The sequence below is a fragment of the Pristis pectinata genome, chromosome 9 (genome assembly GCF_009764475.1).
Source record: "Pristis pectinata isolate sPriPec2 chromosome 9, sPriPec2.1.pri, whole genome shotgun sequence".
Lineage (NCBI taxonomy): Eukaryota > Metazoa > Chordata > Chondrichthyes > Rhinopristiformes > Pristidae > Pristis > Pristis pectinata.
The window spans coordinates 88332373-88344817 of record NC_067413.1 but is presented as its reverse complement, the minus strand read 5'-3'; the positions used below and the strand labels follow the sequence as shown (position 1 = coordinate 88344817).

The window sequence follows — 12445 nt, the reverse complement described above, 5'->3', positions numbered from 1 at the left end:
GAGACTTTTGTCTGATCCACAATATATTGCCTTTTATCCCCAGTATTCAGATCACCTTTTTTTTTTTACTTATCAACCAAACCAACTGAGAGTAAGTGTCAGTTCCTTTCTTTGGTTCATGCCCTTTTGGAAGTAAATCAATGTCATCAAGATCGAGATGCATCTTCCTCTAATTTCCCTCATTGCTAGTCTGCCCATCCATCATCTTCAAACTCATCTCACTTCCCATTTCCTAACCTGTTCTCCAAACTACCAACCACAGAACTTCCTGTCCTGGCCCCGATATTAACTGATATTATTAGCCTGTCTTCCCTTGTACACTTGTGTCTTCACTTCAAATCTGTCATCTTCATCACTTGCTCAAAGCAAAAGTCCCATGACACATCTATCGATTTCTTCAGTTAAATATGCATAAGTATGAAGCCATTTACTTTGGTACCCAGCACAAAATAAGTTCTCTTGCCACCAGCTCCATCCTTCTCCCTGACAACAAACATTGAACCAGGGTCATAAACTTGGTATCAAATCCACATCAAGGTGCACCTCTGACTACCCATCTGTGTCATCAGTAAATTTCTTCTTCCCACCACCAGCTCATCTTAACTGCTGTCAAAAGTTTCCTTCATGCCTCAACTTTACAATCCAACACTCTCCAGTGGATTCCCATCTTCCATCAAGCTCATTTGAAACCACTGCCCATGTACTACCAGGCACCAAGACACACCCACTCACCTCTCCTGTCCTTAGCCTCAACTAGTCACTACTAATTTAAAATTCTCATCCTTTTTGCCATTATTAGTTTGCCCCTCCATAATCTCATTAAATCCCAAAAAGCTCCAAAATCTCTACTCTCCTTCAATCTAACCTTGTTCTCTTTAGAAATGTAATTATTCCTGTTTACAACCTTGCCTTTAACTGTTCATGCCATGTGCTTTAGAATTCCCTAATACTTTCCACTTTGCTCCTTTAACATGTTCTTCGAAACCAGCCTCTTTGAACAAACCTTTGGTCATAATTTTGGTCACAAGTTTGCAGATGATACCACCATTGTAGGCTGTATCTCAAACAGCAACGAATCGGAGTACAGGAAGGAGATAGAGAGTTTACTGGAATGGTGTCATGACAACAACCTTTCCCTCAATGGCAACAAAACTAAAGAGCTGGTCATTGACTTCAGGAAAGGGGGCAGTGTACATGCACCTGTCTACATCAATGGTGCTGAGGTCGAGAGGGTTGACAGCTTCAAGTTCCTGGGAGTGAACATCACCAACAACCTGTCCTGGACAAACCACGTGGATGCCATGACCAAGAAAGCTCACCAGTGCCTCTACTTCCTCAGGAGGCTAAAGAAATTTGGTTTGTCCCCTTTGACTCTCACCAACTTTTACCGATGCACCATAGAAAGCATCCTAGCTGAATGTATCACAGCTTGGTATGGCAACTGCTCTGCCCAAGATCGCAAGAAGCTGCAGAGAGTTGTGGACACAGCCCAGCGCATTACGGACACCAGTCTCCCCTCCTTGGACCCTGTCTTTACCTCTCGTTGTCTTGGTGTAGCAGCCAGCATAATCAAAGACCCCACCCACCTGGGACATTCTCTCTTCTCTCCTCTTCCATCAGGTAGAAGATACAGGAGCCTGAGGGCGCGTACCACCAGACTTAAGGCCAGCTTCTACCCCACAGTGATAAGACTATTGAACAGCTCCCTTATACAATGAGATGGACTATGACCTATGACCTCACGAAATACCTTGTTGTGACTTTGCACTTTATTGCACTGCACTCTGTAGCTGTGACACTTTACTCTGTAATGTTATTGTTTTTTTTTAACCTGTTCTACATCAATGCACTCTATACTAACTTGATGTAACTGCACTGTGTAATGAATTGACCTGTATGATCGGTTTGTGAGACAAGTTCTTTACTGTACCTTGGTACAAGTGACAATAATAAACCAATAATTACAATACACCATATGACTCAATGACAAATTTGGTTGAAAAAGGTTTTATTTATGCATGAGCAGCTGTTAACATCAAATTCTTAATTACCAGAAGGCCCTAAATATGATAGAGCAGTGTTCTGAATGAATCATCTGGTGCTTGTAACAACATTAGCTTCAGATTTATACAAATCAAAACTAACAGCATCCATTACAATTGCTGATCTCAACACCTGAATTCATTTCTCAAGTCAAACAACATCAAATGCGACTAGAAAAGAAAACATTTGTTCACTGAAGTACTGTCCTCTGAAAATGTCTTACATTTGATCCTAAACTGCTGACAAAAACCCAGAAACTGTGGTAATAAACATGGCTCTACAATAAGCTTTAAGGAGCCAAACTGTGAATTTCGCTGGAAAGCATCGGGTAAAATTGAAAGTTTGTTTGAAACTTTGATCGCCTGTCAACGCGAAAGTAGCAAGAAATACGGATTTTAAATACTAATCGGACGGGCACCATTAATGTCAACCAAACAAAACGGATATTGGAACAAAAAAAGTTTTGAAATATAAAGGTTGCGAGAGGAAGTCACGATGACAAATGCAACTTGTTCACCTTGCTTATGTAAGACGTATTCACGTTGAATACTTTACGTTCCCCTGAATGTTTTACAGCCAAACTGAGAACAGATATTAAACGCACTGGTCGTTTCAGTAAAGAAACCCCAGATGCCAGGTCACAGCCTGCAAGATACCACACTTCACAACCCTCTCTAGGAGCGCTCACTGAAGAATAAACAGCGGACAGACACCTGGTGGGTAACTCCCGGCGGCTGCCACGAGGGCCGGTGCATTTCCGTGCGCCCGGGGGGGAAGAAGCGGGGGGGGGAAGAAGCGGAAGAAGCGGGGGGGGGGGGGAGAAGCCCGCCGGGTGAGCGGGTCGGGGAGGGGAAGAGAGCGGGTGGGGGGGGGGGGGGAAGGGGAAGAGAGCGGGTCGGGGGGGGGAGGGGAAGAGAGCGGGTCGGGGTGGGGAGGGCAGCGGCCCGCCGGGGGAGGGAGCGGGTCGGGGGGGGGGGGAGGGCAGCGGCCCGCCGGTTGGGGGGGGGGGGGGGCGGAGGCGCCGGACTTGCCTGCAGATGAGCCGCCTGAAGAGGGAGAGCAGCCAGGCGAAGCAGGTGCACACTCTCAGCGCTCGGAGCTGGCTGATCGCCATGGTAAGGGCGGCGAGAGCCCGCGGGGGATCGCCCGCCCCCGCCGCGGTCCCGGTCCCGGTCCCGGTCCCCCCTTCACCCAGGAACGCAGCCTCCGCGGACCGCCCGACACCCGGCCCCGCACACTGCGCAGGCGCGCGCTCCTCGTCCGGGCAGCGACCCGGAAGTTATTCCCGCAGGCGCGGAGAGACGATTCTGATGACGTGCGTGGCATTGGCGGGGGGCGGGGCGTGTGCACGGGCAGGGGCGGAGCTACAGGGGCCCGACCAGGGGGCGGAGCTACAGGGGCCCGGCCCAGGGGGCGGAGCTACAGAGGCCCGACCAGGGGGCGGAGCTACAGGGGCCGGCCCAGGGGGCGGAGCTACAGGGGCCCGGCCAGGGGGCGGAGCTACAGGGGCCCGGCCCAGGGGGCGGAGCTACAGGGGCCGGACCTGGGGGCGGGGTTTCATGGATTGCCCTGCAAGCTGGGGTTTGGCTGGATGCATAATTCCCCCATCCCAGTATTTGTAACCACCACCCGTCTACCAATTGCAATTCCCCTTGCCCGATGCCCCAACATGACCCATATAAACCCCAGTCACCATCTGATTGTAGCTCTGTTCTCCCTCACCCCAACCCTACTGTCCACTATTATATACCACTTAAATTCTGCCACCAGCATAGGAATAGGGGGCCAGCAAAATCCTGCCTGGGGTTAGACAACGGGACATATAACGAATTAAAGCAACTGCAGCCAGGGAGTTAAAAGTAAGCAGGTATCACTGAATATACATATATGTACTCTTGCAGGTTGAATGGTCGTTGATTCCTTCACTATACCTTAGAAGAAGACGGTTACTAATATAAACATCTGGAAGGCCAAGCTCCTTCACCAACCTGCCCCACCTGTTCATCAGCAACCACACTCACTGCACAATCAAACCCCAGGGTGACAACCTGAGAAACATGGATTCCATTCATCGTGAACCACCCTTCAGTGAGGGCAACACCACTGCCTCCAGTGTACCAGCACAACATTCAGCCACCTGTGAGAAAAATGTCTAAAAGCTGAGACCTCACATCCAGCACCTCGGTCAACTGAGCAGCAGCAATCCCCACCTTTCTGTATTTGTCAGAGATAAGGACGACTTAGACCAGGCATCTCAAAGCACTGACGAAATACCACCAACGCTGTTTCCGCAAAATCCTCCAAATCTACCGCAGGATAGGTCGACCGGAGTCAGCTTCCTCCCCATGGCTAATATTCCCAGCACTCCAGCCCTTGCCATGATCAACCAGCCTGATGCATTAAATAAGTCTGCACACCCGACACCAGACTCCCAAAGCATGCACTCTGATCCTGTTCAATGCTAGAGAATCCTTGACGCAGCAAATACTCAGACTGTCAGGAATGTATATGGGAAGCACCAACACGTAAGTCTCTCTGACAGGAGAATATGGGGTCCAAGTGGAAACAGTGGAAGCAGAATCTGGGAATGCAATGAACCCATCCACCGGCCCTGTCAAGCTCCACCTGCCTCATTCTGTGGCAGGGTCTGCAGATCCTGAATAAGACTCAGCAGCTGCCTCAGAACCACAGAACTGCAGGGAAAGAAAGTCATCCTCGACCCTGAGAAACTGCCTAAGAAAAAGATTCCACTGTGGCAACGGCCCAAGGCATTGTGAGAATAGAATGTTCCTTACAAAAATAAACATGGGGAAAGAAATTTCCTCTGCTTGCTCCCTATTCCTATGCTAGTGGCAGAATTCAAGTTGTATATAATAGTGGACAGTAGTGTTGGGGTGAGGGAGAACACAGATACAATCAGATGGTGATTAGGGTTTTACAGGTCATGTTGGGGCATCGGGCAAGGGGAATTGCAGTTGGTAGATGAGTGGTGGTTGCAAATACTGGGATGGGGGAACTATGTTCAGGGCATGATCAGATTGGTTACAGTAATGGGAGGCTCAATGGAGACTCTGTATTGGTATTTGTTTATTATTGTCATTTGTACCAAGGTACAGTGAAAAACTTGTCTTGCATACCGCTTGTACAGGTCAATTCATTACACAGTGCAGTTACTTTGAGTTAGTACAGAGTGCATTGAGGTAGTACAGGTAAAAACAATAACAGTAGAGTAAAGTGTCACAGCTACAGAGTAAGTGCAGTGCAGGTAGAAAGTAAGGTGCAAAGTCACAACAAGGTAGATTGTGAGTTCAGAGTCCATCTCATCATATAAGGGAACCGCTCAATAGTCTTATCACAGTGGGATAGAAGCTGTCCTTAAGCCTGGTGGAATGTGCCCTCAGGCTCCTGTATCTTCTACCTGATCGAAGAGGAGAGAAGAGAGAATGACCTGGGTGGGTGGGGTCTTTGATAATGCTGGCTGCTTCACCACGGCAGCGAGAGGTAAAGACAGAGTCCAAGGAGGGGAGGCTGGTTTCCATGACACGCTGGGCTGTGCCCTCAATTCTCTGCAGTTCCTTGCAGTCCTGGGCAGAGCAGTTGCAGTACCAAGCCCTGATGCATCCAGGTAGGATGCTTTCTATGGTGCATCAATAAATTGTGGTTGCTTGAAGGATAACTTATCTTCTAGAAAATCCAAACATCAAAGCAATGGTAACAGATCAGCTAACCTGGTTCGACTTTAAGTTACACAGAAGGAGGCCTCATCATGGGCTGTGAAAACCTGCTTCTGCATGAGTCACATGTGCACAAATTGGTTCTCAGTCAGCGACACTACTGTGCATATCCAGGTGCATCAATGCGCAGGCAGGACCTGGAAGCAGTATGGTTTTCTACACCACCAGCTACTTGCCTTGACTTGTTATGCCTCTGTGATTCAGTGCAAATGTCAGTAGTATTAAAATTCCCTGAGTACACTTGGGGTCTGTCACAGGTCTGGTTTTTGTACATAAGAAATCTGAGCTTATCCATGAAAAATAACGTTTTTACAATAAGCATGAGTAAAAATTGTCAGGAGAACTGCTTAATTTGAACACCTGAACTGTCCCACTTCTTTTCCCATCATAGCTTGTGCACGAGAGGGACAAGTAGTGACATTGCCCCTCCCTCCCAACTGTCCATCAAGACATAAGATCATGGATGTATGCACGCACGTCCACAGCACAATATTAAAGAAGCATGTGCATGGTGTTCCCAAAGCTGGACGCATACCCTTGCTTGCCATCCTTCCTGCACACCTTTCAAATGACATTCACATTTAGTTACAAGATTTTTTGACACAATTCTATTGTGTTGGACACAAAGAAGCTCTGTGATGTGGTAGAATTTCAAGGTCTTCCCTTTTAATGGACGCAGATTGGCTTTAAATGGTTCCCGCATTGAGGGATGCAAGCACTCAACAATATGGTTAGCACAGGCTGCATACAGCAATCACCTTAACTTCTATTGACAGCACAAATTTGGTATGCTGTCAGCATTGGAAGCAATGGGCACAGTTTTCTGCATCAGAATCTACCGCCTATTTTCAGGAGATATTTGTTGCTCATTGAGTTCTTAACCTCTTACAGAACCTCTTCAAGAATGTACAGACCTTTGCACATTTAACACAAGTAGCTTATATATTTTATTTAAGGCTTCTTCGCAGTCTGAATCTAAAGTTATCTATAAATATTGTGCAACCCAGAGGGAGCAAGTCACATAACACAATCCTTAAAGGGATGATGGCCTTAAAGTATCAATGATTTTTCAAAGCCAATGATACACATATTACACTACTTTTTTGAAAAAATAAGGAAAACATAACATGATTTAACATATTTACAAATGTAACCGTGCAGGTGTTCCCACTCTTAACAGCACCAGTGGTATTGGTTTTGAACTGGTACATTCATGAAATGCTGTTGCAAGTATCATCCATCTCTGGACTTTTACTGTCTTATCTTGACTGTCACTGGAAATGTGATGTGTCACTTCCTCCCCGAAAGTCTTTGATCTCCTCTGTTAGTCTCCTGGGCATCATCTGCTAGGAATGAGTGGTCTTTGTGAACTTTTCGGTCTTTGTCACCAAACTTCACAACATAACTTGCAGAACTATCTACTCCTCCTATTCCCCAATGTCCCATCTTTTCACCTCTGACCATCCGGGAGCTGTCTATGGAGGAACTCTATCAGGCAGACTGACAGTCTTCTCCCTGCAGCTTGTATCATCAGGTTATTTCTGTTTGAACTGTCTTTTCTCCACTTTTGCTTCCAAATTGGGCTGAACGAGACTCAACCATGTCCTAAATCTCCTGTCATTGTTGTTTCTTCTGGAGTATATTTGTGAAATATGGCATTGTTTCATAGTTAGAAGAACAAGCCAACATTTCATGGTGAGGTTCAATCAGCCTTCTACTGACTATTTCTTCAATACCTCCTTTACTATGCAAACTGACCTTTTCACTTCCCCATTTGAAGCTCTGTGGTAAGAAGTGAAACTATGTTTTATTTCTGTTGCTCTTCATACTACCACACTGGACTTCTAACTGACCTTGCTATCATGTTGACTTCACTTACCAGTCATTCTGCATGGAATTTTATTGTAACTTGGCATTGCAGTTCCTTCACTATCACCGCCCTGTGCCTCCCTTGTTTTGCACCCTTGACTGGTAGACAAGCAATAACATTGCAATGAAACAGGGTCATGTCTTCATTCAGACCTATGTTTGCATCAGTGCATCCCCTGAACATGTGTTCATACACATGCCTCAAACCAGGACCTTCTGCATTGCTCTAGCTATTTCTACTGCTAAGACAGCAAAATCAACTTCTGCCTGTAGAGTATAAATGTTATATTCTGTCTGCCGTGATTTCTTCAAAAGAAAGTCCTCACAAGGCAGCTGACATAGCTATTTTTTAGTGCTCTGTACTCAACTTCGTTGCTGTTTTGAGACAGGAGGCTTCTGCATTCTGGAGGAACAGCACCTCATTTTCCATCTTGGAACCTTGCAGCCTAACAGCATGAACATTGAATTCTCCCACTTGAAGTAATCCCCACCCCGTTCCCCACAACCCCCCCCCCCCACCTCCACAAACACCCCCCCCCCCACAAACACCCCCCCACCCCCACAACCCCCCCCCACCACAAACACCCCCCCCCACAAACCCCCCCCACCTCCACAAACACCACGCCCCCCACAAACACCCCCCCACCCACAAACACCCCCCCACCACAAACACCCCCCCCCACAAACACCCCCCCACCACAAACACCCCCCCCCACAAACACCCCCCCACCATGCTTTTCTCTTCTTCTCTTTCCCAGCCTCTTTTTTTCTGCCTTTTTTTCCTCTCCCTCCTTAACTTTGACCCACCCCCCAGGGGATCTGCTCTCCCCTCCTCCCCCGCACCTGCCTATCACTATCTCTTACCTGCATCTACCTATCACCACCCCATGCCCACCCCGCCTCCCCTCTTTTGTCCACCTATCACTGCTCTGCTTTTCCCTCCTCTGTATTGGGCTTCCCCTCTTCCGATCTTCAGTCCTGAAGAAGGGTCCTGACCCCAAAACGTTGACCACCTGCTTTTCTCCACGGATGCTGCCTGGCCTGCTGAGTTCCTCCAGCATCATAGAGTTTTTCATCTAGATTCCAATGATACTGCCATCATGGAAATAGCAATCTTCAGTCCCAGAATGGCCAGCAAAGCAAATGGTCAGTAACTAACATGAATGGTCTTCCCAAGAAGAATCAAGGAAGCCTTAAATTTATTGCAGCACCTCCTTCTCTATTTGAGGGTTTTTTATTCATTTTTGTGTGTCATGCAATAAACTTTTCATTGCCAGCGTCCACGACATGGCTAATCATGCCCCAATGGTGTATTCAGAAACAGCGCAACAAATTTAAGCACACAGTTTGCTGATGTGATGTATCAAAGGATTTGCTACTGAGGCCTTTCATACACAAATCATATTACTTTTGCTAATCTTGAACCTATTACTATTATTTGTCTTTCATTGAAGTGAAGCGAACACTATGGCAAGGTCACATAGAAATCCTTGTGGTAGGAATGTACCAAGAAGTGATCACAGCTCAGTAATGGTTTCGAGTCTTCTGGCTCAGATGATGGCCTCAACTTTCTCTTCAACAGGCTGCAGGTTGTTTTCACAGATCAAAATAAATCACTTCCCTCTGCGCATTAAGCAACATTCTGTTGATGAAGTCATCTGAACAATTCCTCAAGTATTCAAATGTTTTTCTCTTCTGTGGTGGTCACAGGAGTATCATCTTGATTGCATTGTGCTGGACCCTTTGCAGCACATGGTCATGCAATATATTGGTATTGGTTTATTATTGTCGCTTGTGCCGAGGTACAGTGAAAAACTTGTCTTACGAACCGATCTTACAGGTCAATTCATTACGCAGTGCAGTTACATCAAGTTAGTACAGAGTGCATTGATGTAGTACAGGTAGAAAAAAACAACAACAGTACAGAATAAAGTGTCACAGCTACAGAGAAAGTGCAGTGCAATAAGGTGCAAGGTCACAACAAGGTAGATCGTGAGGTCATAGGTCATATTCCATCTCATTGTATAAGGGAACTGTTCAATAGTCTTATCACTGTGGGGTAGAAGCTGTCCTTTTATTTTTTTATATATATAATACTTTTGGTGATGATTTCAGCCTATGTGGTAGCTTGGTATATGAGTACTGGACCGTGTTAATTGTGAAGTGATGTTGATTTACTTTGTTTGCATTAAGTTGGGAATAGGCATGAACAGGCATAGTTTAGTGAAGGTCTTCACCCTGTCCACTTCAGCATATAAATCTGGAAGTGTGGGCAGAGTATATTGTTTGTCATCCACCGCTCTTTTAAGGATCACCTTATAGTCTCCACAGAGCCAGGCAGCCTTACCTACCTTAGGTACCACCAATATAAAATCCCTCAGTGACACTTTCACCAATACCTCAAGTTGCTCCAATTTGCTTGACTCTTCTAACTAGGATTATAGTGTATGAGGTATGGGTCTTGGTATAGATTAGTTTGGCAATGTTTTGATACATACATGTGCACGGTACCCTTTAATGCTAATGTGTGACTCTTTAAACATGTTTTCATATTGTCACAGAAGCTGATTTAAACACAGTTGTTATGTACATTAATAATGCTTTTAGCAATCCATCCTCAACACATACAACCACTCTTCTCCTGACAGAGTTGATTTATTCATATAATCAGCCCCATAATCAAAAGCCTTGCCTTTTTCACATCATAGAGTACTATATGCTCCATTTGTCCTAATATTCTCAGTATCTTGCCAGTATAGGTATTCAACATTAAATACATATCTTATAACCTTTTGGCCTTCTGGTAATGCCTATCCCTTCCTATAATGGAGCAATGGATAGTTGTGTATTTATTTTTATCAATGTCTTGATTGTTAATATTTGATTTGAAATTGCTGAGTTTTTTTAACACCACAAGTATGCTACTTGAAGCACACTCTCACAGTGCTCATCCTTCTCAATGTTATGTACAGTAAGTCTTCGTACTGTGGCACACCACTGTATGGTCCCCTTTCCAATGGGACACTCTTTGACCACAAGCTTTCTATACACCATTCGGGCCTGCATACAAACACAATGCATCCTCACTGAAACAACGCTGCTCCGAATTAACACGCTTGTGCTGAATGATTCCCTTGGCAATGGTAACAAGGTTTCATATCAGACCTTCTTTTCACACCGCTCATACTCATGAGATCCAGACTCAACAAAAGAGCCATGGCACCCACAGTTGGTCATATACCATATTTGCGCTGATATTCCATACTGGCTCAAATTTCTTTGCATTTTTAGAGCTGTTTCCATACATACAGCTGTCTTTCCTGCTTATTCAAATATTGGACCTTTGGTAACTTGAATTGGATATGCTCATCAGTTAGTCTTCACACAAGCTCAGCAGACAGTGTGCTATTCTAGAAGGCATCGATGTTGCAATGCTGCGGCAGATCTTTTATAATGACTATATTCTTGCTTATTGTCTCTTCTGACTTCTGATTAAAGGTTCCAAATTTTCAACAGAGCCACATTGAAGTGATTTTACAATTTTTCTATTATTTTGTTAAATGGAACATTAGTCTTTCTGCTGCCATCATCACATAAATATCTGGCATTGCTTCTACGAATAAAATCACTTCTTTTTTCATTGCTTTTGGCCTTATTCTGATTATTTTCACCTCACCATCTAATTTGAAGATGGTGTCCTTGAACAGAAGAACTCCTGTGATTTGTCATAACTACCAAGATTTTTAACGTAACCATCCTGGGACTGGATTGCCATTTTGAACCGTCTTCCACTTCAACAATTACTAAGCTTGCCTCTTCACTTATAACAAATTTGCAGGCATTTGTTTATTTCCCGTATGCTCAAATTTGCAGTTCAGATTTGTCACAAACCTTCGTGAGTTACTCACATTCACCCTATCAGTCATCTGGTCATTTCATGTCCATGAAGACTTTGTCACTTTTGGTGGCCATGATTCTTTGCCTTTGCCAATGTGCCCTAATGGAGTCTGTGGCAGAATGTACAGACGTCTGGGTGCGAAGCACAAGGATTATTCAGACTGCCCCGGAACCTTCTGTAAATATTGTTGCAGTCCAGAAACTGTTGAATACATGACACAATCCTTAAAGGAATGACGACTATTGTCCCAACCAGAAGTACACATAGTACATTTCATTTTAACTCAATTCATTTTCATATGAAGGTCCAGCATAGTCAAGGCACTAGAATGTTTAAAATGGAATCCAGAACTGCTGTCGTTGTGGAGAGCAAGCTTTGTTGTGATTTCACAGCTGGCAGGCAAAACTAAATATGCACCTCAGGCTGGTGCTCATGATTTAGCCCTGTTGATTGAAAAATGAATTGTTTGGTCAATGAGTCTAAGCAACACATGGATAAACTATCTAAATCTAATTAAGTCAATCTTGTCATGTATCGTTCAGCACTAATTTACAGAGTTCATATCTGTTTTATTCCTAGATTTATCACTACAGAAAGTTTATCAAAGTATGTAATTTTTGATTAATTAAGAATTTTCCTTAAATGCAAATTTAGACATTAAGTTAAAGACTAACAGTCTGCTGGCCCATTTTCTTCAGTTTTCAATTTTCTGTAAGACAGATGAGGTTCAAATTTGCACAAAATGTTTCATCACAAGCCCTCCATTCTAAAGTTACTACAGGAAAATATTTATTGCTGTAGCACAGCCAGTTTAAAGATCAGTTAAAACTTGTATTGCCTTTTTCCCCTTATCTGTATTACTCAACTATTTCTAGTGCAAACCTCTGTAGTATTATAGTTC

General features: G+C 44.6%; 1 protein-coding gene across 1 annotated transcript in view; it reads right to left on the bottom strand.

The window, feature by feature from the left end:
* ebag9 (estrogen receptor binding site associated antigen 9) overlaps window positions 1-3338 on the bottom strand; it is a 29952-nt gene extending 26614 nt beyond the window's left edge. The window contains 1 exon segment of the mRNA XM_052022711.1: window positions 3075-3338. Within this exon segment, the coding sequence (XP_051878671.1) occupies window positions 3075-3157 (83 nt within the window). The 5' untranslated portion in view covers window positions 3158-3338.
* Between the last annotated feature and the right edge of the window lie 9107 nt (window positions 3339-12445).